Source organism: Ziziphus jujuba, chromosome 12, assembly GCF_031755915.1.
Source record: "Ziziphus jujuba cultivar Dongzao chromosome 12, ASM3175591v1".
NCBI classification, from domain to species: Eukaryota; Viridiplantae; Streptophyta; class Magnoliopsida; order Rosales; family Rhamnaceae; genus Ziziphus; species Ziziphus jujuba.
In genome coordinates this window covers 5,461,464-5,484,917 of record NC_083390.1, presented here as the reverse complement: position 1 = coordinate 5,484,917, position 23,454 = coordinate 5,461,464, and the positions used below count along the sequence as shown (strand labels likewise).

General features: G+C 35.8%; 3 protein-coding genes across 11 annotated transcripts; 2 read left to right on the top strand and 1 right to left on the bottom strand.

The window, feature by feature from the left end:
- The first annotated feature begins 6,686 nt into the window (after positions 1 to 6,686).
- On the top strand, positions 6,687 to 8,354 carry LOC125418797 (protein DOWNY MILDEW RESISTANCE 6). Its single transcript, XM_060813692.1, has 3 exons — positions 6,687 to 7,170; positions 7,282 to 7,609; positions 7,945 to 8,354. Exons 1-3 carry the CDS (start codon positions 6,728 to 6,730, stop codon positions 8,209 to 8,211), a joined length of 1,038 nt encoding a protein of 345 aa, XP_060669675.1. The 5' UTR covers positions 6,687 to 6,727; the 3' UTR covers positions 8,212 to 8,354.
- A 2,439-nt stretch (positions 8,355 to 10,793) lies between these two features.
- On the top strand, positions 10,794 to 13,576 carry LOC125418743 (chaperone protein dnaJ 15-like). 9 transcript variants are annotated; one of them, XR_009635342.1, is made up of 7 exons: positions 10,794 to 11,052; positions 11,364 to 11,458; positions 11,534 to 11,638; positions 11,795 to 11,845; positions 12,554 to 12,619; positions 13,025 to 13,226; positions 13,368 to 13,576. XR_009635342.1 is itself a non-coding variant. In XM_060813693.1 (6 exons), the coding sequence occupies exons 2-6, from the start codon at positions 11,405 to 11,407 to the stop codon at positions 13,061 to 13,063; spliced, it is 315 nt and encodes a 104-aa protein (XP_060669676.1). In that variant the 5' UTR covers positions 10,794 to 11,052; positions 11,364 to 11,404; the 3' UTR covers positions 13,064 to 13,576. The 9 variants fall into 9 exon arrangements, 1 of the variants encoding a protein (XP_060669676.1); XR_009635340.1 differs by having other exon boundaries at positions 13,025 to 13,262; XR_009635344.1 differs by having other exon boundaries at positions 12,515 to 12,619; positions 13,025 to 13,262.
- Positions 13,577 to 21,600: 8,024 nt separating this feature from the next.
- Positions 21,601 to 23,224, bottom strand: LOC132800320 (uncharacterized). The gene is made up of 5 exons (XM_060813729.1): positions 23,134 to 23,224; positions 22,453 to 23,007; positions 22,246 to 22,341; positions 22,037 to 22,165; positions 21,601 to 21,956 (listed from the first exon to the last, which is right to left on the bottom strand). Exons 1-5 carry the CDS (start codon positions 23,185 to 23,187, stop codon positions 21,603 to 21,605), a joined length of 1,188 nt encoding a protein of 395 aa, XP_060669712.1. The 5' UTR covers positions 23,188 to 23,224; the 3' UTR covers positions 21,601 to 21,602.
- Between the last annotated feature and the right edge of the window lie 230 nt (positions 23,225 to 23,454).

Here is a 23,454-nt window from a genome sequence, read left to right as displayed (position 1 = left end):
AATCAGCAAGATTGTTCAGTATCTTTATTTACTTTAATATAAATATACAAGTATATAATTCCAATAAATTAAGCTGTGAACTTTTTATATTCTTAAAATTAAATAAACCGTGATATGTATGAAGAGTTGAATAATTGTGCTGTAGGAAAGCCGTAGATTTCATTGAATTAGTTGAGCATATATAAATACAATTGTAGCTTGTTTTTACAAGGTGATGTAATATTCTACCTAAGACAAATATAATATATGATACACAGCTATAAAAAGATATAGAAAATAATAAAATTATAAATATGATATCAATATGAGATATTCGTCCAAATTTGCCCATAGAGACACCAATCTAGGACCGAAGCAGATGAAACTGAGTACAAGACAGAGATTTGGTCAATGCATCCGCTCATTAACTAACATGAGCTGTGGAGGCAACCAATCTACATTCGGCCTTAGTTGAAGATGGAACCACCAAGCGCTGCATTTGGAAATCCATGAGATTGGATTCCGTCCAAAAAACATAAAATAAGCACATGTGGAGGTAAAGTCATTCTTGTTGCCGGTCCAATCGGCGTTAGAAAAACCATGGAGTGTGATTAGGGAATTCTTGTCGAATCTAAGACCATGAGAAAGTGTCCCTTTTAAGTAACGTAGAACCGTATTAAGTGCCACCTAGTGAGTGCTAGTCGGTTTATGCATATATTGAGCTACTTTGTTAATTTCATAGGCAATATCCAGATAAGTAAATTATAAATATTCAATGGCATCATCGAGATTTATGCCATCATAGAGAGATATTGTAGAACTAATGGAGAGTGGCGTTTGGTCCTCTTTGGAATGAAGCATATTAGTGCATTCTAGTAGGTCCTCAGTATATCGGTGTTAAGACAAAAACAACCCAGCATGTCATGTAGGTAATTTTAACACCAGGGAAAGTATCAAAGTTGATGTGATTCTGCCCAACCCACTCAACTGATAACCCACTGGGGTGCTGACCCGACACGGGTGAAGACCATTCCAATCACAAGAGCTCAAATTAAGAGATTTAAGGACAATCTGGGAGCATTTATACAGGGGGTAATCAATTCTCAACAGAGCTTATCCATACTTGAAGATACAAAGCCTATTCTAACCATCCAAGTGCTGGAAGCCGATACGGACCCGGGTAGCAGTTTTGGTGCAAATATGGACAACGGGCAGCACGAAATGGTTCCAACTCTTTATGAATTCAATACATATGTCTAAGAGGATATGGAATCAAGTCAAGAAAGCTTCAAAGGCATTCAAAATGGGGTTGTAAGGACAGCTTCAAATTTGGCCTATTTTTTACTATATTTTGTGCTGGCTTTACTGTATTTTGCTGAGTTGGCTTTTTCTTTCTCTTCCAAGCATGGGCAATGTGTAGGAATTCATGGTCAGCTTATTTGGCATCCTAAAAAGCATATTGAAGTTGATTTGGAGCTCAAATTGGTCAAACAATGGTCAAAGTCTACTTAATCAAAAAGCTAGTAATTTAGTTTCCTAATTTGATTCTACTTTTTGTTTTAGGAAATTACCATTACTTTTTGGTTTTTTATTTATTTATTTGCTGGAAAAATAAGTTTAGGAAAGTTATTATTTTAGCATTCCAATTGTAAATTAATTAATTTCTAATTCAAAATAAAAGAATTAATTAATCCAAATTAGTTTAGGAAACTAGGAAAAATTAGCCACTTTTCTTTTCTCTACTTTCTTTTTCTTCACCCTTTGAGTCCGGTTTTGAATTAATTTTTTAGGTTTTTTTCTTTGTAATCTTCTCCTATTTAAAGGCTTATTTCTAATGAGAAATCAAGCTTGAATTTTATACAGAAAATTATTTGTGAGATTGAATTCTCTTTGTTCTTTTGAACACCTAAAACACCATTAGTGAATGAGTGTTTTAGTTTGACTTATCAATAGCCCTTCCATCACCTATTATGGCGTTTTCATTATATACCAAGGTTTCTAATCACAGGTTGGTTAGGGGTCAAGGTGACCATTAGAACTTGAACGTAATTAGATTCGAGCTAATATAATACGGGTTTAAGAGCAGGTCGTCCTATGTTCGTATCAGAAGTTGTCCAAATTCCTCGAGCGAAAATCTGTCACCAAGGCTCTTAACAAACGAATCGATCACAGATGAGGAATTTCCAATAACAATTAGATCGTCCACATAGACAATCATATAGAAGAGTGTAGAACCATGAGAGGTAGGAATTAATAAAATGCTAAGTTGCTAGTGATTAAGTGCAAAGAAGTAAGAAATTTTCATTTGTTTTTTGTCAAGACTCGTCCAAGACCCCTCACCAGGATCCTAGATAAGCCCTGATCTCAGGAAAACATCATCGAACCTTCCAATAGAAAATTTGACAGCATTTTCCCTAAGGAAAGGACTTACCATAAAAATTTACCTGCACAGAATCACACTCCTATATGATACCACCTTATCTCTTCCACCTTACTACAAATAAGTTCCACAACTGGTAGCACTTCGATAACAATTTATATAAAAGGCATATGATAGAATTAATTTAGTAAATAACCAATTAAAATATACCATCATAGATTCTTGTCCGCCCACACCACCCATTTAGTGCTGCACATGTCAAATACACTTCAAATATCGTTTTACAATTATACCAATGCATAACATAGAAAGAAAGGTAAAACAACATCACATTAACAATAAAAAAAAAAAAACAATAACAAACGTTTTGATTATAATGGTATTAATGTAACTTGCTTGAGGACTATCATATTCTCATACATGCCCAAGGGCGATCACCTATCCAAAGGCTATCACATAACCACACCTGCCCAAGGGCTATCTCACCTACCCAAAGACTACCACTTGTCCGAGGACTATTATACTTGCCTGATGGTTATCCTGCTTGCCCGTAGGCTGTGATACTCGTTCGAAGGTACCATATAATAGTAATAATAATAAGAACAATAACAAAATTAATATTAAAGATCTAAATTATTTATTAAAATCTGAATAACTGAGAATAGCAACTGCGATAATACTTAATAATAGTTTTGTTAATAATTACCATTGATAATAACAATAATAACAACTATAATTATAATAATGATAATAATAGAAATTGGAATTGCAATAAAAATAATCATTATAAATAATAATAACAATCCCGATAACAGTGACAATAATGATTAAATAAATAGTTAAATACAATTAATGGTAATAAGAATATTATAACATCGATTAAGAATATTAGTAAGAAATTAAATCACAAATAGATAACATAACATAAATACATAAAATCATATCTTAAAATCCATAGCATAAAATGAAATATGCACGCTCGTAATGGAGATACGTACGATACCTTCTAACATGCTACGTGATCCATGATTCCAGCTGTCGCCGGAACTCTGCTACCAATACAAACCAGGGTGGTTGCGTATATTGGCCATCCAATTCCCTGGACTCGTAGGCAACATGATTATGAGGCTAGCTCTACATGGAGCACATTGGTTCGCCGCCTCCGTATGGTGCGGTATATACAATATAATATCAAATAATATAACATACAAATATATGTACGAACATATAAAAAATACTTGATGCACCATACTATATACCAGTGGTGCCCTACGATGTCCAGCGTCCCGAGCACCGTCTGGCGAGAGGTTAAAGAGAGAAACTTGCATATGGTCGCTTCGGCATCCCGACAGCGCCGCTGCTTAAACCGTCATCCCGGCCATGGAGGGGGGTAGCTTATGTGCACTATATCAAACTGGCCTGCCCTCGGTCCGGTGGCAACTCACGGGAGACATTACAACTTGCATGCTTATCATAATCACATATACAATACAGAATACCGGTACGTGTATGGGTGCATTTTTAAAAAAACTATAAATTTCCTAATATTATAAAATATTAAATTTAGATAAAATATAATCCAATTCATATGCTTTTATCAAATACATAAACAATAATAATAAATAAATAATCAAATATACGGATATTCTTGATCACAATAATTTAATATAATATTTTTTTTCTCAACCTTCAATTCAATTTATACCAAAATTATCATCAAGGCCACATACAATTTCACATACAAGTAAAGATACAGAAATATATTAAAGATATCGCAATACAGTTTATTATAAGTCATCCATAGATATCTACGTATATATTCACATATATATATATATATATATATATATTTACATTTTCACACATTTAAATATATATACACGGTAAAACTTTTAACAAACAATTTAACAAGTGCAATGTCCAGATACATATGTATAAATACGTTTTGATATGCATAATCAAAGGCTTCAACAATACATATTTATACATATGTATATATATATACCCATTCACCCATCTCAATACATATTCACATATCACCATGTATTTTTATACATCACCGCACATGTGTATATATATATACAGTCCGTCTGTGGTGCGGACGGTCCTCATGCGGACCATAGTATTAGTGACGGTTTTTCATAGTATTGGTGACGATTTTCTAAAAAACCGTCGTTAATATTATGAAAAATCGTCACTAATACTGCGATCCTCATACGGACCGTCCTCACCATAGAATTTCCATATATATATATATATATATATAATGCATGTATTTACCAATATTCCCATACACATGTATACAGAAAAACACACACACACACACATATATATATATATATTTACATTTTCACACATTTAAATATATACACGGTAAAACTTTTAACAAACAATTTAACAAGCGCAATATCCAGATACATATGTATAACTACATTTTGATATGCATAATCAAAGGCTTCAACAATACATATTTATACATATATATATATATATATATATACACCCATTCACCCATCTCAATACATATTTACATATCACCATGTATTTTTATACATTACCGCACAAATATATATATATATATATATATAATGCATGTATTTACCAATATTCCCATACACATGTATACAGAAAAGCACACACACACACACACACACATATATATATATATAATATACAATTTAATTTAAATCTCCATTTTTCATATTTAATTTAATAATTTAATAAAAAATAACAACCTCTCAAATACACATCCATAATTTACAAACAAGATATCAATGCGAAGCTAAAGATATGGAGAATACAATTCTAACCTTTGATTGACATGAAACTACCGGCGGTGACCGAAAATTTCGTCGGAAGCTGCTGCCAACTTGCCCCTCCTTTGTACGCCATGAAGGAGCTCAAATTGAGGCAAACGGAACCCACCATCAGCTTCAGGACACTAGAATTTGGGGAATAAGATCGAAAATTTGGCCAGAAACGGTCAAAACCTACAAATTGAAATGGAGCTCACTGCCGGCTTTTATGGAGTTTTCCGACACATCTCCTGCCATCTCGGTGAACGGCGAGCACCATGGAGTTTTTGGCGTGATGGGTCGTCAGCTGGGCATAACAGTGATGCTCATTTCGACCGGCATTGATGGCAGGACAAGGAGGAGGATGACCGGCGGGGAGGAAGAGAGGGAGAGGAAGAAGCTTTGCGAGAGGGAGGGGGTTTTTTCCCCTTGAGGGAGAAGAAAAGAAAAAGAAAAAGAAAATAAATAAACAAATATATAAAATAATATTAAAATAATAATATAATATAAAATAATAAAATGATAATACGAAAATAATGTGATATTTAATTATTGCTGACATGTGGCATTTTTTTGTCGTGACACATGGCACCCTTTATAATGTTACACGTGGCATCGCTGTTCATCACACTCACATATCGATGAATAGTAACAGCTATCTTAGAAAACTTGACAGATCCGTAACTTTCAAACCACATGTCCAAATCAGACGTGCCACTAGTCTACGAACTCATATCAACGAGTACTTCACAACCATACATGAGTCATAACTCAATTTTTCAAGGATAAAAAGTCAACTCCGACACTCTCGGACAGTTCGGACCTCATCTTATTTTGCTCGTAACTTTCAAACCGTAGCTCCGTTTTCGACGTGCTACTAGTCTACGGACTTGGATTGATGTGAAATTTGCAATGGTACCTTGGTCAGTGAAAAATTCCCTTTAAAGCAATATTTTGACCCATTTGATCAACGGTCAAACTTGATCAACCCTCGGTCAACATGAAAATTTCTGACGTATTTCGTGACGGGGTATTACATTTTTATGTATCAATCTGATAGTAAAACACACATAATCCTATAATCTATAAAATATAAAGTTCAATTTTGGATGATAGATTCTAATTACATAATTGGTTACTCATATCTAAATCACAAACTAACTAATTTTTTTTATACAACTAACTTATTTATTTCATTTATTTTAATGATAACTAAATGGTAATTACAAACTGTACAAAATAATGTTCAATTGATATGGAAGGCTTGAAACATAGGAGGGAAACTTAAATTATGTTAAAATGTATATGTGGTAAAAAAATCTTGAAACATAGAAGGAAAACTTAAATTATGTTAAAATGTATATGTGGTAAAAAATAAAAAATGAAAAGTGCTGAGGCCTAGGGCACCTCAGGCTGCCTCCACCACAGTCCTTATGCTATAAATCTGATCGTTGACTTGTCATGATTCATGAAAAGATGGAAGCGAAATATAAAAATGAATATAATATGTTTAACATGTGAGAGTTGTTGTTGTTGTTGTTGTTGTTGTTGTTGTTGTTTTTCAGTCCTTTCAATGGCCACTGATCTGGTTCCCATGTCCTTATCTCCAAACTTAATCCTCCCAGAGGACATGAGGCCAAAGCTTTCCCAGGTATCAAATTTAGCTTCAATTCCCATCATCGACTTAAATGAAGATCAAAATGGTCATGGAAACATAGTTCAAAAGATATCACAGGCTTGTGAAGAGTACGGTTTTTTCCAGGTCATTAACCATGGAGTTCCTGAAGAATTATGCACAAGAATGATGAATACCATTACTGAGTTCTTCAACTTGCCTCCTGAAGAAAAGGCCCAGTTCTTCTCTACAGATCCTACCAAGGAAGTCAGGCTCTTCAACTACTACCTTAAGGTCAAAGATCAAGAAAATGTCAACATGTGGAGTGAAAGTTTCTCTCAGCCTTGGCATCCTCATGACAATTTCAGTGATCTCTTGCCCAAAAATCCACCTCAGTATCGGTAGATTTATAATCTATTGCAGTAGAATTTTCTTTTCTTTTTAATAGTTTTTTTTTTTTTTATAGTTTCTGTAATTCTGAATTTTATGCTCTGGCTTTTGAACTTGCTTAGAGAGGTTTTTGGTGAATATGCAAAGGAGATAGGTAAACTGAATACTCGGCTATTTAGCTTGATATCTCAAGGGCTTGGTTTGGAGGAGGATTGCATACAGAAGAAACTAGGTGATAACCCAAGATTGAACGCTCAAGGGAACTACTATCCACCATGCCCGGAGCCTGAGCTCACACTTGGACTGGCTGTTCATACTGATCTCAGTGCACTCACAGTGGTACTGCAATCAGAAGGAGTGACTGGCCTCCAAGTGATCAAAGATGGGAAATGGGTTTCTGTAGACCCAGTTCCCAATGCATTTGTTGTCAATTTGGGTGATCAAATTCAGGTATACCATATCTTGTATCTTTACTCTTAGGTTTTTTTTTTTTTTTTCCTAACGTACTTAAATCAATGGATGTTTTCAACAAGATCATGATCTATTTAATTCCAATTCCTAATGTTTGTAAATTTTATTCTACTTGCGGATGTTGCCCATCTTATCTTTGGCATAGGATCAAAGAGACTAAGAATTTTCACATGAATTACATATGCTTAACAGATTATAGCTTCTCTTTCAGTCAATGATCAAGAAATTAATGCTGAAAATTATCAGTGGCTGTGTTTTAATATAGCAAGGAACTTATTCTCAATTCTTGTTTTTGGTTTTTGTTTGTTTTTCAGGTTCTAAGCAATGGAAGGTACAAAAGTGTACACCACAGGGCTGTAACAAACAAAGAGAAGCTGAGGGTTTCATTGGCAATGTTTTATGGACCAAACAAAGAGACTTGGATTGGTCCAATTGAGGAGTTGGTAGATGAAGAACACCCTCCCGTTTATAGGAGGTATCGTCAAGCAGAGTTTCTGGAAGAATTCATGAGGCAAGAAGGAACAAGGAGGATGGTCAAGGAAGCATTTGAGATACGGAATCAAGGAAAACCCGTGAATTGATGTTTCCAATTCCCTTTTCCACAAAATAAATTGGACACCTTTTGGTAGTATCTTAATATTCTTTTCAGACATGTTCTATCTTTTCAGTACGTTAATAAATGACATATACTTTTTTCTATTAAAAAGCTATTTATTTCTCCTAATTTCATCCTCTTAAGGGTTCAAAAGTCCTTAGTCATTAGTATGCTTTACATATTTGGATAAACCGAATTAACTGTCTATCTAAATCCCACTTACCATTCAAATAAACTAAAATAAATGTGAAACCAAACAATAATGAATATGGCCAGGTGTACATATGCAAAGAAAGCAAATCACAGGGATGAGTGGGATGAATAATGAGCAAAATTTTCTCTCTTTGCCTAACGGTTCACACCACATTGAAAGCTGCTATTTAGTATTTAAACAGAATAACATAGCATGGTCTTCAAAATCCAACTCCCCAAGAAATAAGATTTGAGAGCCCAACACTAACAGAGATGGAAAGTTGTGCAGGAGAAATCTCTCCGGTGAGTTTTAAAGTTTAATCCCCTGCTGCAGACTCCTTAATTATCCTCTGTTATTTATTTATTTATCAATTCATCTGCATATGCATATAATATATATATCTATATTTATTAATGACAAGTTATATTTATTTTCAAATAATGAGAGTGGAATTCGAAAGTTAAAGCAAAAGGGTGAAAGTAATTTGGGAGTGCGTGTGAGTCACTTTCAGATCAGAGAGCAATTAATTTACTTCAACATTAGTCTGCAGCAGAGTAGTCAACAACTTTGAGAGAAAAAAAAGGAAATTGTTCAGTATCTTCGTTTACTTTAATATAAATGTACAAGTATATAATTCCAATAAATTAAGCTGTGAACTTTTTATATTCTTAAAATTAAATAAACCGCGATATGTATGGAGAGTTGAATAATTGTGCGGTAGGAAAGCGGTAGGTTTCATTTAATTAGTTGAGCATATATAAATACAATTGTAGCTTGTTTTTACAAGGTAATGTAATATTCTACCTAAGACAAATATAATATATGGTATACAGCTATACAAAGATATAGAAAATAATAAAATTATAAATATAATATCAATATGAGATATTCGTCCAAATTTGCCCATAGAGACACCAATCTGGGACCGAAGCAGATGGAACTTTGTACGAGACAGAATTTGGTCAATGCATCCGCTAATTAAGTAACATGAGTAAAGTGAACAATGCCATTTTGGACTTTATCACGTACAAAGTGAAAATCAATTCTTTCAGCCAAAAAAAAAAAAAAAAAACAAAGTGAGTGAAAATCAATTCCAATATTCTTCATCCGAGAATGGAATACAGGATTAGCATATGAATAGGTGACACCAACATTATCACAGTAAGTAACAGGCACATGAGAAAGAGAAAGATGAAAGAGAAGTTTGCCTAACAGAGATTGCACCCAGCAGATTTGGACAGCTGTGGAGGCAACCAATCTACATTCGGCCTTAGTTGAAGATGGAACCACCAAGCGCTGCATTTTAGAAATCCATGAGATTGGATTCCGTCCAAAAAACATAAAATAAGCACATGTGGAGTTAAAGTCATTCTTGTTGCCGGTCCAATCGGCGTTAGAAAAACCATGGAGTGTGACTGGGGAATTCTTGTCGAATCTAAGACCATGAGAAAGTGTCCCTTTTAAGTAACGTAGAACCGTATTAAGTGCCACCTAGTGAGTGCGAGTGGGTTTGTGCAGATATTGAGCTACTTTGTTAATTGCATAGGCAATATCCGGATAAGTAAATTATAAATATTGTAGGCTACCAACAATTCTCCTATATTCAATGGCATCATCGAGATTTGTGCCATCATAGAGAGATATTGTAGAACTGATGGAGAGTGGCGTTTGGTCCTCTTTGGAATGAAGCATATTAGTGCATTCTAGTAGGTCCTCAGTATATCGGTGTTGAGACAAAAACAACCCAGCATGTCGTGTAGGTAATTTTAACACCAGGGAAAGTATCGAAGTTGTCCAAATTCCTCGAGCGAAAATCTGTCACCAAGGCTCTTAGCAAACGAATCGATCACAGATGAGGAATTTCCAATCACAATTAGATCGTCCACATAGACAAGCATATAGAAGAGTGTAGAACCATGAGAGGTAGGAATTAACAAACCCAACACCAAGTAAATTAAAATGAATGCAGCTCATGATACCAAGCACCAGATCCTTGTTTGGACCATATATAGCTTTTCTAAGCTTACACGCATAAGAGGGATGATCTGCATCAACAAATCCGGGTTATTGTTGCATGCACACATCCTCATAAAGGGTACCTTGCAGGAATGCATTGTTCACAAGTTGTCTAAGAGGCCACCCATATGACAATGCTATACACAGAAGAATGCGACCTGTGATGGCTTCACTAACAGACCAAAAGTATCCTGATAATCAAGTCCGGATCGTTGGTGAAACCCTTTAGTAACAAGCCGGGCTTTATGTCTTTTAATGGACCCACCTGGTCTCTATTTGATACGAAAAAGGGGAATTTGGCCCAATACCCCCATAGGACCGAGCTTCATGAATTTTTCCCCTTCAATTCATATCTTTTTTTATCTACCCCTCCAATCTTTTAAAATCCCAAAATACCCTTATGTTTTTTTTTTATATGTTTTTTTCTTTCCTTTCTTCGACTTTTCCCCTCCATCTCTTTATCCATAACCAGACCTTAGGAGCCCTCTGTTTCCTTTCATGAATCGGCCGGATTGTAAGCGTGGAGACTGCGCGTTTTGAAGGAGATGGTGAAGAGGCGACTCAGAGAGAAAACTGCAGGATTTTAGAGAGCCCTAGGAGCAGAAGCAGAAGCAACAGGTAGGCAACAGCGAAGTAGGAAAGCATGAGGCTCATTCGATCAATCACTGGTAATCTTCTCCTCTCCATTTTCAAATTCTTAAGCTTTTCCCGAGACATTTTCTTCCTTGTTTCGCTAATAATGAAATAGTTTTTTTTTTTTAAATAAATAATATATTTTAGATTGTTATTGGGATGGAGGAACTACTCAAGCAGTGTCTCTAATTTTTATTTTCTTTTAGTGGTTTTGGGAATTTTTTTTTTTGGGAGAAATTGTGAAAGTTGTGTTCTGTTTTTTTTTTTTTTTTTTTTTTTAATAACGGTGGTGGTAGGCATTTCTTGCTGAGAGATATGTATGATGATATGATGCTGGATGGAGTACAGCCAACTAGGGATACATTCCATTCTGTCATCAGTTAGTGGAAAGGTGCTTTCATGTTTGTTATCATGGACTTTCATTCTTTCTGGAATTTTCCGTTTGCTTGATTTTGTTTTGTTGCAGGTGGATAAGCAAAATGCTCATTTCTTTGGTGTTACGATCAACGAGCAACAAGCCGAGTGTGGTATTGTAGTAAGAGTTACTTCAAATGCACAAAGCAAATTTAAGGTATGTATATTTCATATTTTTGCATTAAATTTTTTATATACCATGTTTGATGACTATGAACTCTCTCTCTCTCTCTCTCTCTCTCTCTGCATCTGCATTTTCTTTTGTGTTGCTGATGTGACATTAAATTTATAATCTAATTGCTTTATTTTCCAGTTACTTTATTTCGAGCAAGATGTGAATGGCGGTTATGGTTTGGCCCTACAGGTACCATATCTTCTTTCCTATTGTGTCTCCAATCCATTTTCCATTTTATAGTGCATATGATTTTTGCATTCTGAAAGCTGTCATGGTTGTTTAAAAAATTTGAAGCATAGATGGAGTCAACAGTGCCAATGATCATATACAATTGGTAGAAATGTTTTGTAATACTCTTGTCATGTTAAACTTTCTGCTGTTATATCCTTCAATTTCTAAGTACTATGCGCCTCTAATTTATTTTCAAAGCATAAAATTATGGCTGTGAAATTGTGATTTTGAATATCACACATGGGTAGAACTTAAAATTAGTAACCTACCTGTGAATAACCCTCCCCCCCCCCCCCCCAAATGAAATCCATGGGTTTGGTCCCTGATGTATGTATTTGTATATACATGCTTCTTCTTTTTTTTTCGTTTTTGTTTTTTTTCACATGGATCTGCATTAATTTTTATCTGCTGAATATTAGATTCTTTTAAGATTGGAAATTTTGTATAAAGTAACTTTGTGTTTTTTTTTTTTTTTCGCTAGCTATTACAATGTATTGCTTTGTGTTATAGATTACTTTATACAACAGTTTAGTTTGTTGATGTAGTGCAGATGAACTCTGTCACTGTTGAGTCGAGGCCAAAGTGCTTGGTTGGCATTATTTTTTATGGTTACCCTTCTTATTGTAGAATGTATGCAGAAGAAAGAAGTTACTACTTTTTCTCTAGGTGATTGATGAAATAGATGGAGCTCTTGGTGATGGCAAAGGTGCTGTGGAGGTTATTCTAAAGATGGTAATTGTGTGTTTTCCATTATTGAATGCTGCTTATTTATTAAATTAAATTGTCCGCACGCTTATTTATGTTTTAATATAATTGTAGTTATAGTTATTTTATTACTATAATTGCTGTTGGTGATTAAATATTACTGCTTTCGTTGTTATCAGTTATTGTTGTCATGTATAATTCTTGTTTTCCTTAATGTTTAATGCAAACTGTCAGTTATTGCATTTACTTCATTATCAACATGAGAATCATAAGGGAAATTGACTGTTTAAACTCCATGGTTGCACATTATATACGTTAACAGAAACGTCCATTTCTACCGGGGGTAATATATTCAGCTATGGTGGTTTTTATTTCCCAGTGCTCATTATATTTTTCACTTTTATTTTATGTTGTTCATATATTTTTGTGCAGATAAGAAGGCTCTCTAAAACCCTGCAGTTTTCTATCTGAGTCGCCTCTTCACCATCTCCTTCAAAACGTGCAGTCTCCACGCTTACAATCCGGCCGATGCGAAAGGAAACAGAGGGCTCCTAAGATCTGGTTATGGATAAAGAGATGGCGGGGAAACGTCGAAGAAAGGAAAGAAAAAAACATATAAAAAAAAAACATAAGGGTATTTCGTTTCGTTTTCATGATTCCCTGGAAAATGGTACACCCGAAAGTTTATCATTCATATGGAGTTTCCTTTTCATGATTCTTTTCATGCAAACTAGATAGTATTTTTTGCTTATTGACAGCTAGTTGCTATCTGCAGGGTTCATATATTTGTTCAACCAACAGTTAATCGTGTTGTCAGCAGGTGATCCTTGACTACCATGGCTGATGTTTAATTGCTGTGACAATTTCAAGCCTTTCCATTTCTGATGGGGAACATTGGGTCAAGTCGGGATTGATACCAACAGAGGCTTTTGTAGGAGCTGTAATATTATCTAGGAGCTGTAATATTCTCTAGGAGGTGTAATATTCTCTAGGAGGTGTAATATTCTCTTGTTTTTATTCATAAAACACTTGTACAATTTCCTCTTGCTAATTCAGATTTTGTTTTTAGTTTTTGTACTTGATTCTCGTGTCAATATGATGTGTAAGGATCCAATTTCATTATTAAATTCTCCATATTATTTTATATGTGGAGAAGCAATAAATAAGAAGGATGATAATTTAAACGGATGGTATCAATCACTTTTACATGAATGGCTCCATGGTAGTATGTCCAAATGAGACTTGTTAGGAGGGAATTAATTGTCTGGCTTTTGTAAACTATTTAAATACATGGATACCTATGAAAGTGTAAAGTAAAAATAACAGTTTTCTCATTGACTGTCTCGAATACAGGTGATAATATTAAAACAACTTTTTTGACCATCCCTCATTTCTATCTACCCTCATTAACTTCTGTCCCTGCTACCACATTAAATGTATACTGTGTCTTCCTCTCTCTTTCTCTTTTGTTGGTTAGGTACCTTTCAGCCTTCTTTCTTTGCATTGACGAACATTGCAGAAATCCCAAAATCTCTTCAGTTCAGTTCAGTCTCCCTGCATCATCTGAAAATCTTCATTGTGGAGCCCATACACTTCAAAAGGATGTAATTAAATTGTACGTTTCTGCAGATCGGAGTTAACGATTACCTAGTATGTGGATATATATACATATATATATACATAATTTGGCTTTATGCTACTTCTTTACATAATTTTTTTTATCATTTATAATAAATTTTTTCCATCTTAATGTTTTGAAATCATGAACTCCCAACAGTAAACATAAATGGCTTAATAACTAAGCCAAAAAATAAATACAATATACTTCATATTAATTTTGTTAATTGATTTTACGAAAAAAATTTCCTAAAATATACTTTACGTATAGGTGATAGATAAAGTCAAAATCAAATAATGACTTAGCCTTAGCACAATACTAGTAGTGAGGAAAAAGTATGAATTGGTACGAACAAAGGAGGCGTTATAAACTATGAACAAAAAATTAAATATAATATTATAAAAATGAATCAAAAATGTTTTGTTTGAATTCACAGAAAGATGATATCGAGGTCAAATTTAGAGCATTAGACCTTTCAATGGATCGATTTAATTAATAAATATATATATATATATATATATATTAGCCTAAGAATAAGAATTTAATTAGTCAATATTGTATTAAAAAGATAACATTTACATGTTCAGAAAGGGAAAACATTGACCAACTACAAAACTCGTTTGTCTTCTCTATCCAGCAGCTCGTGCCTTCTATTAGCTTTCACAGGGTGTGTTATAAATATAAATATGTGTACATATATGGCAACATTTTTCCCTTAAACAGCTTTTGTACTCATTTACATAAAATGCATTCCTATTTTATCTTTACTCATTTACTGAAAATGTTTGTATTTGTATTTAAAATGCTATTTCAGTAGGCGTTAATAACATAATTGTTTGGCTTATTTTCTGTACTCATTTATTAAAAATGTATTTGTATTTTTTCATTACTTTTGCTTCAGGATTATAGTTAAACCTTCCAACAAAGATTCTACGATTGCAGAAGTAGATACTTAGTATGTTTTGAATTGGTAAACTCTTTGTGCTCAATGTCACAAATTTCAGTTTTACTGTTCTACGATGGAACATGGAGTGTATGTTCTGAAGGTACCTGGAGATACCAACGTCAAAGAACGAAGATTATACGTATCAAAAGGAATTGTACGTTAGCCGAACTTAAAGATGTTGTCTACAACACTCTCAACTTAGATTCTACACAATATCAATTAATCTTCAAGTTCATATACCATGTGTGTTTGTCATGTGAGCCGTACGTTGTGGAAAATGATGAAGACCTACAAAGTTTTATAGAAGAGTATAGTTCACACAGACCTCAAGACAGATCTCCACTTATTGTTGATGTGTTATCCAGGGTTCCAAAGAGTATTAATACTGCTGGATGTGTTGTGAATAGGATACCTACAAGTTCAGGATTTATGACTAATGCCCCACTATCTGCATTTCCCGAGATAGCTACTTGTACCTCTGATGCCGACATGCAGTCCCCAGCGACCGAACTTCATGTGCCGGAAACTCAACCTAGATTCTCTGAAAATCAAATTTGTGAAAACAATGTGCAATCTGTGGAACATGATCATGATAATGAGCACTTCGACATTAATGATATGAATGAATATCGTGGACATGATTATGATCAAGATGAACAATTTGAGATTGAGGTCAACACTGATCGTAGTGAAGATGGGTTACGAGACACTTGTTGGACCCAACATTAGGGACTTTCAGCTGGTGATAGTCGACATGGTGAGTCTCCTTATGGTAGTACTCCAATTGATAATGTGAATGATGATGTGCTTGCCTCTCCTTGTACCGAAAACCATTTGGACATTCGACACGATTCGACCGCAACCATGGCTGAACTTAGGGTTAACCATCGCTTCTCATCAGTCAATGCCCATGAAATCATTCGAATCAACCAAATCTTTGCGAGTAAGAATGCGCTACAGAAGAAGATTAGTCTTTATGCACTAAGGAGAAATTTTGAATTCAAGGTCAAGAAGTCGGATAGAGTCCGATATGAGGTTGTATGTGCAAACGACAATTGCATGTGGCGAATGCGTGCTACCAAACTACATGGTGATAATACAGGGGCCTTCATGATTAGGGCCTTCAAGGATGAGCATATTTGCTCTTTAAATATCATGAAAAGGGATCATCGTCAAGCAACAAGTTCAGTTATCAGAGACATCATCCAGCCAATGTTTGATGGGATTTCAAGGCAATACAAACCTCGAGATATCGTGCATGACATTCGCTCTAATTACGGAGTAAACATAAGCTACAACAAAGCATGGGCGCTAAGGAAGTTGCACTATTGGGTTTGTGGGGCACGCCAGAAGATTCATATGCAAAACTTCCTTTATGGAGTCACGTTTTGAAGAGCAAAAATCCGGGCACGTTTACTCGAATTGAAACTGATGATCAAAACAGATTTTTATATTTTTTCATGGCATTTGGAGCTAGCATTAGAGGGTTCCAGCATATGCGGAGAGTCGTAGCTGTCGATGGAACTACACTGAAGAATAGATATAGAGGTTTGTTATATATTGCATCATGTTTGGATGGGAACAATCAAATTTATCCACTTGCTTATGGAATAGGCCCTGGGGAGACGGATGCGGCTTACACGTGGTTTTTTGAGAGCTTTAAAGAAGCGTTTGGGGATGATCTGAATATAGCTTTTATATCGGATAGACACAAGAGCATTGCAAAAGCAATACGTACAGTTTTCCCTAATAATCACCATGGCCACTGCACATATCATCTTGGTACAAATTTACGTGCTAAGAAGTTTAAATGTAATGTCAACGCGATTATATCAACTTTTAATGATGCAGCTAGAGCATATATTGTTAAGGATTTTGATAAGGCCATGCAGCTTTTAGAAGGGGTTAGTATTGAAGCTGTACAATATCTCAAGGATGCAAGTCCTTCAAAATGGGCTAGATCACATTTTCCGGGCAATAGATACAACATAATGACAACTAACATTGCAGAGAGCATGAACTCTGTGCTTATTGATGCTAGGGATAAACCTGTTTTGCCATTACTAGATCACATTCGTGATGTCTTGCAAAGGTGGTGGTATGAACGTCGAACTAACGCTGCTGCAATGCAAACTCCTGTTACTAATTGGTTGGAAAAAATCATGCAGGACCGCTCAAATAATGGCAGAGGCTTACGTGTTATGCCAATGAACTTATATGAGTTTCAAGTTGTTGGCCATGGCATGTTCGTTGGAGTTGTTAACTTAGAAAATAAGACGTGCTCATGCAAGGAATTTGACATTGATGGATTTCCTTGTGTCCATGCAATTGCAGCATGTAAGCATCGACATATTTCTCCATATTTCCTTTGCTCGGTGCATTACTCAGTTGACTCACTCCGTTATGCATATTCGGAAACCATATATCCACTTGGAGATAAATGTCAGTGGCATGCTCCAGATGATGTCATAAACCAGGTTGTACTTCCACCTCAAATTGGCAAACAGTCAGGAAGACCGAGAAAGAAGAGGATTCAATCTCAAGGAGAGGAGCGTCATCAATATAGATGCGGGAGGTGCAAACAGGTTGGTCACACCAGCCGATCATGCTCCGCCGTCGTACCTCTTGATAGCACTAACAACCAACAGCACCACTGAAACGAACGCCCATCAATCGCATGATGCTATATTCAGACAATGAGGCCATGTTATGTGGTATGCGTGTGTATGAAATGTAGTCAGGAATGCAATTAGTTGGTCAACCGCGTAACATGTGTTTTGGCGTAATAGACGTTGGCTTTATGTGTTCTTTTATTGTCAAATTCATCTGTCGTATTGTTTTGATAACATATCATTCCGTCTTCAATTTTTGGTTCAGTTGTTTTTATGTTTCTTACTATTGCATGGATGATATTAGTGCCCAATTGTAATGACCAATGCATCATCGGTAATTGACATTTGTACACCGTCGTAAAAGACTCACAACAATTCCATCCGGCAACTTCAATCATGTGTGTTCCAACCAATAACATGCTAAATGTAGCATTATTAATGATAAATTCTGGCAAAGTTAGTGATCAAACGGCATTAAAAAATGAAAATGTTCAATTTGTTTTTTATTCAAGAATTACCGAAGGTATCGTCGGTAATTACCGAAACCCTATAGCAATCACATTTTACCAATTGTCCACAAGTCCCCTACGGTGTGTTGAATGCAAAAAAATGAAAAATATGGATTCTAAAATTATCCTATGGAGATAAAATCCCAAAATTGCTTAAAAAGTTCTCAAATTTTGCAAAAAAATGGGATGACTGTTCCCCCTCGGTAATTACCGAGGAAATCGTCGGTAACAATCAAATTCCCTCTGGAATAATTACCGAGGGTTCCGTCGGTAATTCCCGAGGGTGAACAGTCCATGAAATTTTACCAATTTTTTGGGCCCCACAAGTCCCATAACGTTTGTTAATGCAAAACCATGCAAAACAGGGATTCTAAAATTGTACTAAGGAGAGAAAATCCCAAAATTTCATAAAAGTGTCAAATTTTGCAAAAAAATAGGATGACTGTATTCCCTCGGTAATTCCCGAGTAAACCGTCGGTAACCACCAAATTCCCTCTGGAAAAATTACCGACGGTTCCGTTGGTAATTCCCGAGGGTGTACAATCCATCATATTTTACCAATTTGTTGGGCCCTACAAGTCCCATAATGTGTGTTTAATGCAAAAACATGGCAAATAGGGATTCTAAAATTATAACAAGTGGAGAAAATCCCAAAATTTAATAAATGTGTATCAAATTTTTCAAAAAAATGGGATGTCTGCTCACCCTCGGTAATTCCCGAGGAAACCGTCGGTAACAACCAAATTCCCTCTGGAATAATTACCGACGGTTTCGTCGGTAAGTCCCGAGGGTGTACAGTCCATTATATTTTACCAATTTTTGGGCCCCACAAGGCCCCTAAGGTGTGTTGAATGCAAAAACATGCAAAATGGGGATTCTATAATTGTACTAAGGAGAGAAACTCCCAAAATTTAATAAAAGTGTATCAAATTTTGCAAAAAATTTGGATAACTGTTCACCCTCGGTAATTCCCGAGAAAATCGTCGGTAAAAACAAAAATGAACCCAGGAAAACCTACCGACAGTTTCGTCGGTAATTACCGAGGGTGTACAGTTCATAATATTTTACCAATTTTTTGGACCCCACAAGGCCCCTAAGGTGTGTTGAATGCAAAAACATGCAAAATAGGGATTCTATAATTGTACTAAGGAGAGAAACTCCCAAAATTTAATAAAAGTGTATCAAATTTCGCAAAAAAATTGTATAACTGTTCACCCTAGGTAATTCCCGAGGAAATCGTCGGTAAACTACAAATGCCCTCTGGAAAAATTACCGACAGTTTCGTCGGTAATTACCGAGGCTGTACAGTCCATCATGTTTTGCCAATTTTTTGGGTCCCACAAGGCCCCTAAGGTGTGTTGAATGCAAAAACATGCAAAATAGGGATTCTATAATTGTACTAAGGAGAGAAAATTACAAAATTTAATAAATGTGTATCAAATTTTGCAAACAATAGGATGACTGTTCACCCTCGGTCATTCCCGAGGAAATCGTCGGTAAACCACAAAATGCACTTTGGAACATTTATCGACGGTTTCATCGGTAATTCCCGAGTGTGTACAGTCCATGACATTTCGTCGGTAATACCCTCTGGAAAATTTGATGTATTGTACACCCTCGGTAAATACCGACGACACAATCGATAATTTTTCCAGAGGGTATTTTTGAGTTTACCGACGATTTACTCGAGAATTACCGAGCATGAACAGTTATCAGTTTTTTTGCAAAATTTGATATACTTTTATTAAATTTTGGGATTTTCTTTCCTTAGAACAATTATAGAATCCCTATTTTGTATGTTTTTGCATTCAACACACCTTAGGGGCCTTATGGGGTCCAAAAAATTGATAAAATATAATGTACTGTACACCCTCGGTAATTACCGACGAACTGTCGGTAATTTTTCCAGAGGGCATTTGTGGTTTACCGACGCTTTCCTCGGGAATTACAGAGGGTGAAAAGTTATCCTATTTTTTTGCAAAATTTGATACACTTTTATTAAATTTTGGGAGTTTCTCTCCTTAGTACAATTATAGAATCCCTATTTTGCATGTTTTTGCATTCAACACACCTTAGGGGCCTTGTGGGGTCCAAAAAATTGATAAATATAATGTACTATACACCCTCGGGAATTACCGACGAAACTGTCGGTAATGTTTCCAGAGGGCATTTGTAGTTTACCGACGATTTCCTCGGGAATTACCGAGGGTGAACAGTTATCCTATTTTTTTACAAAATTTGATGCACTTTTATTAAATTTTGGGAGTTTCTCTCCTTAGTACAATTATAGAATCCCTATTTTGCATGTTTTTGCATTCAACACACCTTAGGGGCCTTGTGGGGTCCAAAAAATTGGTAAAATCTGATGAACTATACACCCTCGGGAATTACCGACGAAACTGTCGGTAATTATTCCAGAGGGAATTTGGTGGTTACCGACGATTTCCTCGGGAATTACCGAGGGTGAACAGTCAGTAATTTTTTTGCAAAATTTGATATACTTTTATGAAATTTTGGGATTTTCTCTCCTTAGTACAATTTTAGAATCCCTGTTTTGCATGTTTTTGTATTAACACCCGTTATGAGACTTGTGGAGCCCAAAAAACATGTAAAATGTGATGGACTGTACATCCTCAGGAATTACAGACGACAAAATCGGTAATTTTCCGAGGGAATTTGGTGTTTACCGACATTTGCCTCGGGAATTACGGAGGGTGAACAGACATCTCATTTTTTGGCAAAATTTGATACACATTTATTAAATTTTGGGATTTTCTCCGCTTATTATAATTTTAGAATCCCTATTTGCCATGTTTTTGCATTCAACACACATTATGGGACTTGTGGGGCCCAACAAATTGGTAAAACGTGATGGACTGTACACCTTTGGAAATTACCGACGAAACCATCGGTAATTTTTCCAGGGTTTATTTGTTGATTACGAAAAGCGTTTCTGTAATTACCGATGGTGAATCGGGAATTATCGATGCACCATCGATAATCATCTTTGCTTTAATTTTTACCACAACCGAGGGTTTTTTTTATCTTTTATCTTTTTTCTTTTTTTTTCAACGGTTGTCATTAGTAAAGATAGGTTCAGCATATTAAGATAACATTAGAATAACATTAGTATAGACTGTCATAACATTAAACATACGATCTACGTTAAAAGTTTATTAAAGTACAAATCAACAGCATATTTTTTTCTAAAAAACATAATGTCTTGCGGACCAAATGAAGGGTTCTCCTCACTACTCATGTATTCAATAAATTTCAAAGCGTAGACGCCACAATCACCCCTGCAGAATAGCATTAATGATTAGCATTAATGAAAACCAACCACGTGTATTTTCACACGTAACCACAATAAAAAACAGCAGCAATACAAGTTGTTTGAAATGACAACACATTCATACCCATTATCTTGGCGGGGTGCATCTTTGATCATGGTCATCGTGAATGGATCTAAAGTGGGAGACACGTCCGGATTCTTCCCGTAATATCCCCCATCCCTCAATAGGTAAGGCAGCATATACGTAAGGCATTCCGCATTCTTCAACTCTCTATTCTGGACATATTTATTTCCCATATTTGGATCGTATAAATCAATATGCCGGGCCTTCAAGTCCACACATGCTACCAACCAATGCGCGCCTCCATTGTTGACAGGGATGTACACCTGCAAATTAGAACATAACCTCATTATCCACAAAATGGAAAAATTAGTGAGAATTTTTTTCAATATATGTATGGACTTACATAATCACATATCCGCCACGACACTCTAGGTTTGGGTGACCTCCCACGCACATAGTTACAAAGGGTCGCATCACATGAATATGTGCTACGAGATGCCCTCCATATGGGATAATGCCCTTTGATGGATGACTGCCAAATAATGAAATATATACAATATAAAATATCATCAATATAACATTAAGCAACGCAGTAACATCCCATCATCTTACCCAAAATAACACGTCTAATATGGCACAGGTGTTGGTGAACATCTTCTCATTATCAAACCGTCTTTTTCGTATGAAATACAAAATAGTGTCAATATGCTGCAAAACCACATTAAAGGAAATAAGTAACAAGTGCGAGGTGATAAATAAAACATCATTCCAAACGTAAGACCACAATGATTTTACATGAACATAAAGCATATAACTTACATCGGAATTCAACCATCCTTCATCGGTCAGTAGCTCAGCAAAAAATTCCTTTCCCACCGTCATATAAGATGTACACACGGTTGCTTCCTTCGATGCCACCCTATACCACTCATCGAACGCCCTCTCCTTTGATGCATCAATAGGTCGAGTAAGATTAAATTTGACCTTCTTTTTACACGGGTCGGTGTAAGGAGAGATGACGTGATGTGACTGGTGGTAAACTCGACCGAATCGGCTTGTATCACCAACGTTATGCTTCCGATCTTCCACCTCAATCTCAGCTGATTGGTCATGATGTGGACTGTCAGCTGAAGCACCGATATCCCACCCGAAATGCAAAGGCCAATATGGCACCAAAGCCCAGGAATCCTCCACATAGGGTCCTCCAGGTACGATAGGCTCAAACGGTGTAGTACAATCATCATCCTCCTTCCTACCATTGGAACCGTCTATGGGTGCATCAAATTCTTCAGCTTGCTCACCAACAGATGGTGCCACAGGGGATGATGGTCTAACCGAAGATGACGGTGAATGGCTATGCATATGATGCTCGGCCTGCAAAACACAATGATTATTTTTGCAGTTCCCAAACTCTAACAACAAATAATTGCTTAATTACAATATGTAATTTAATAATGCTGAAGCACTAAAGTAAAGTATACTAAGTTGTCTAAATGATACCTGATGCTTTTGTTGGTCAATAACAGAACTAAGCATCTTCCTTAACGCTGCCATCTCTTTATTTAATTCATCAAATTTTGCCTCCAAGCAAGCAAGCTAATCAATATCAATATCCAAAACATAAGTCAACATATATTAGTACAACATATGAAATACAAATTTGCGTGCAAGTAACAATTGCATACCCTGAAATTAGCATCTGGAGGGCCACTAGAATGCTCCTCAGCTTTGGATGCATCTTTAGCGCTAACATCTTTAGCGCCAACATCTTTAGCGCCAACTATTGGTGCTACAATTGGAGGTGACGTGTAGCGAACTTCA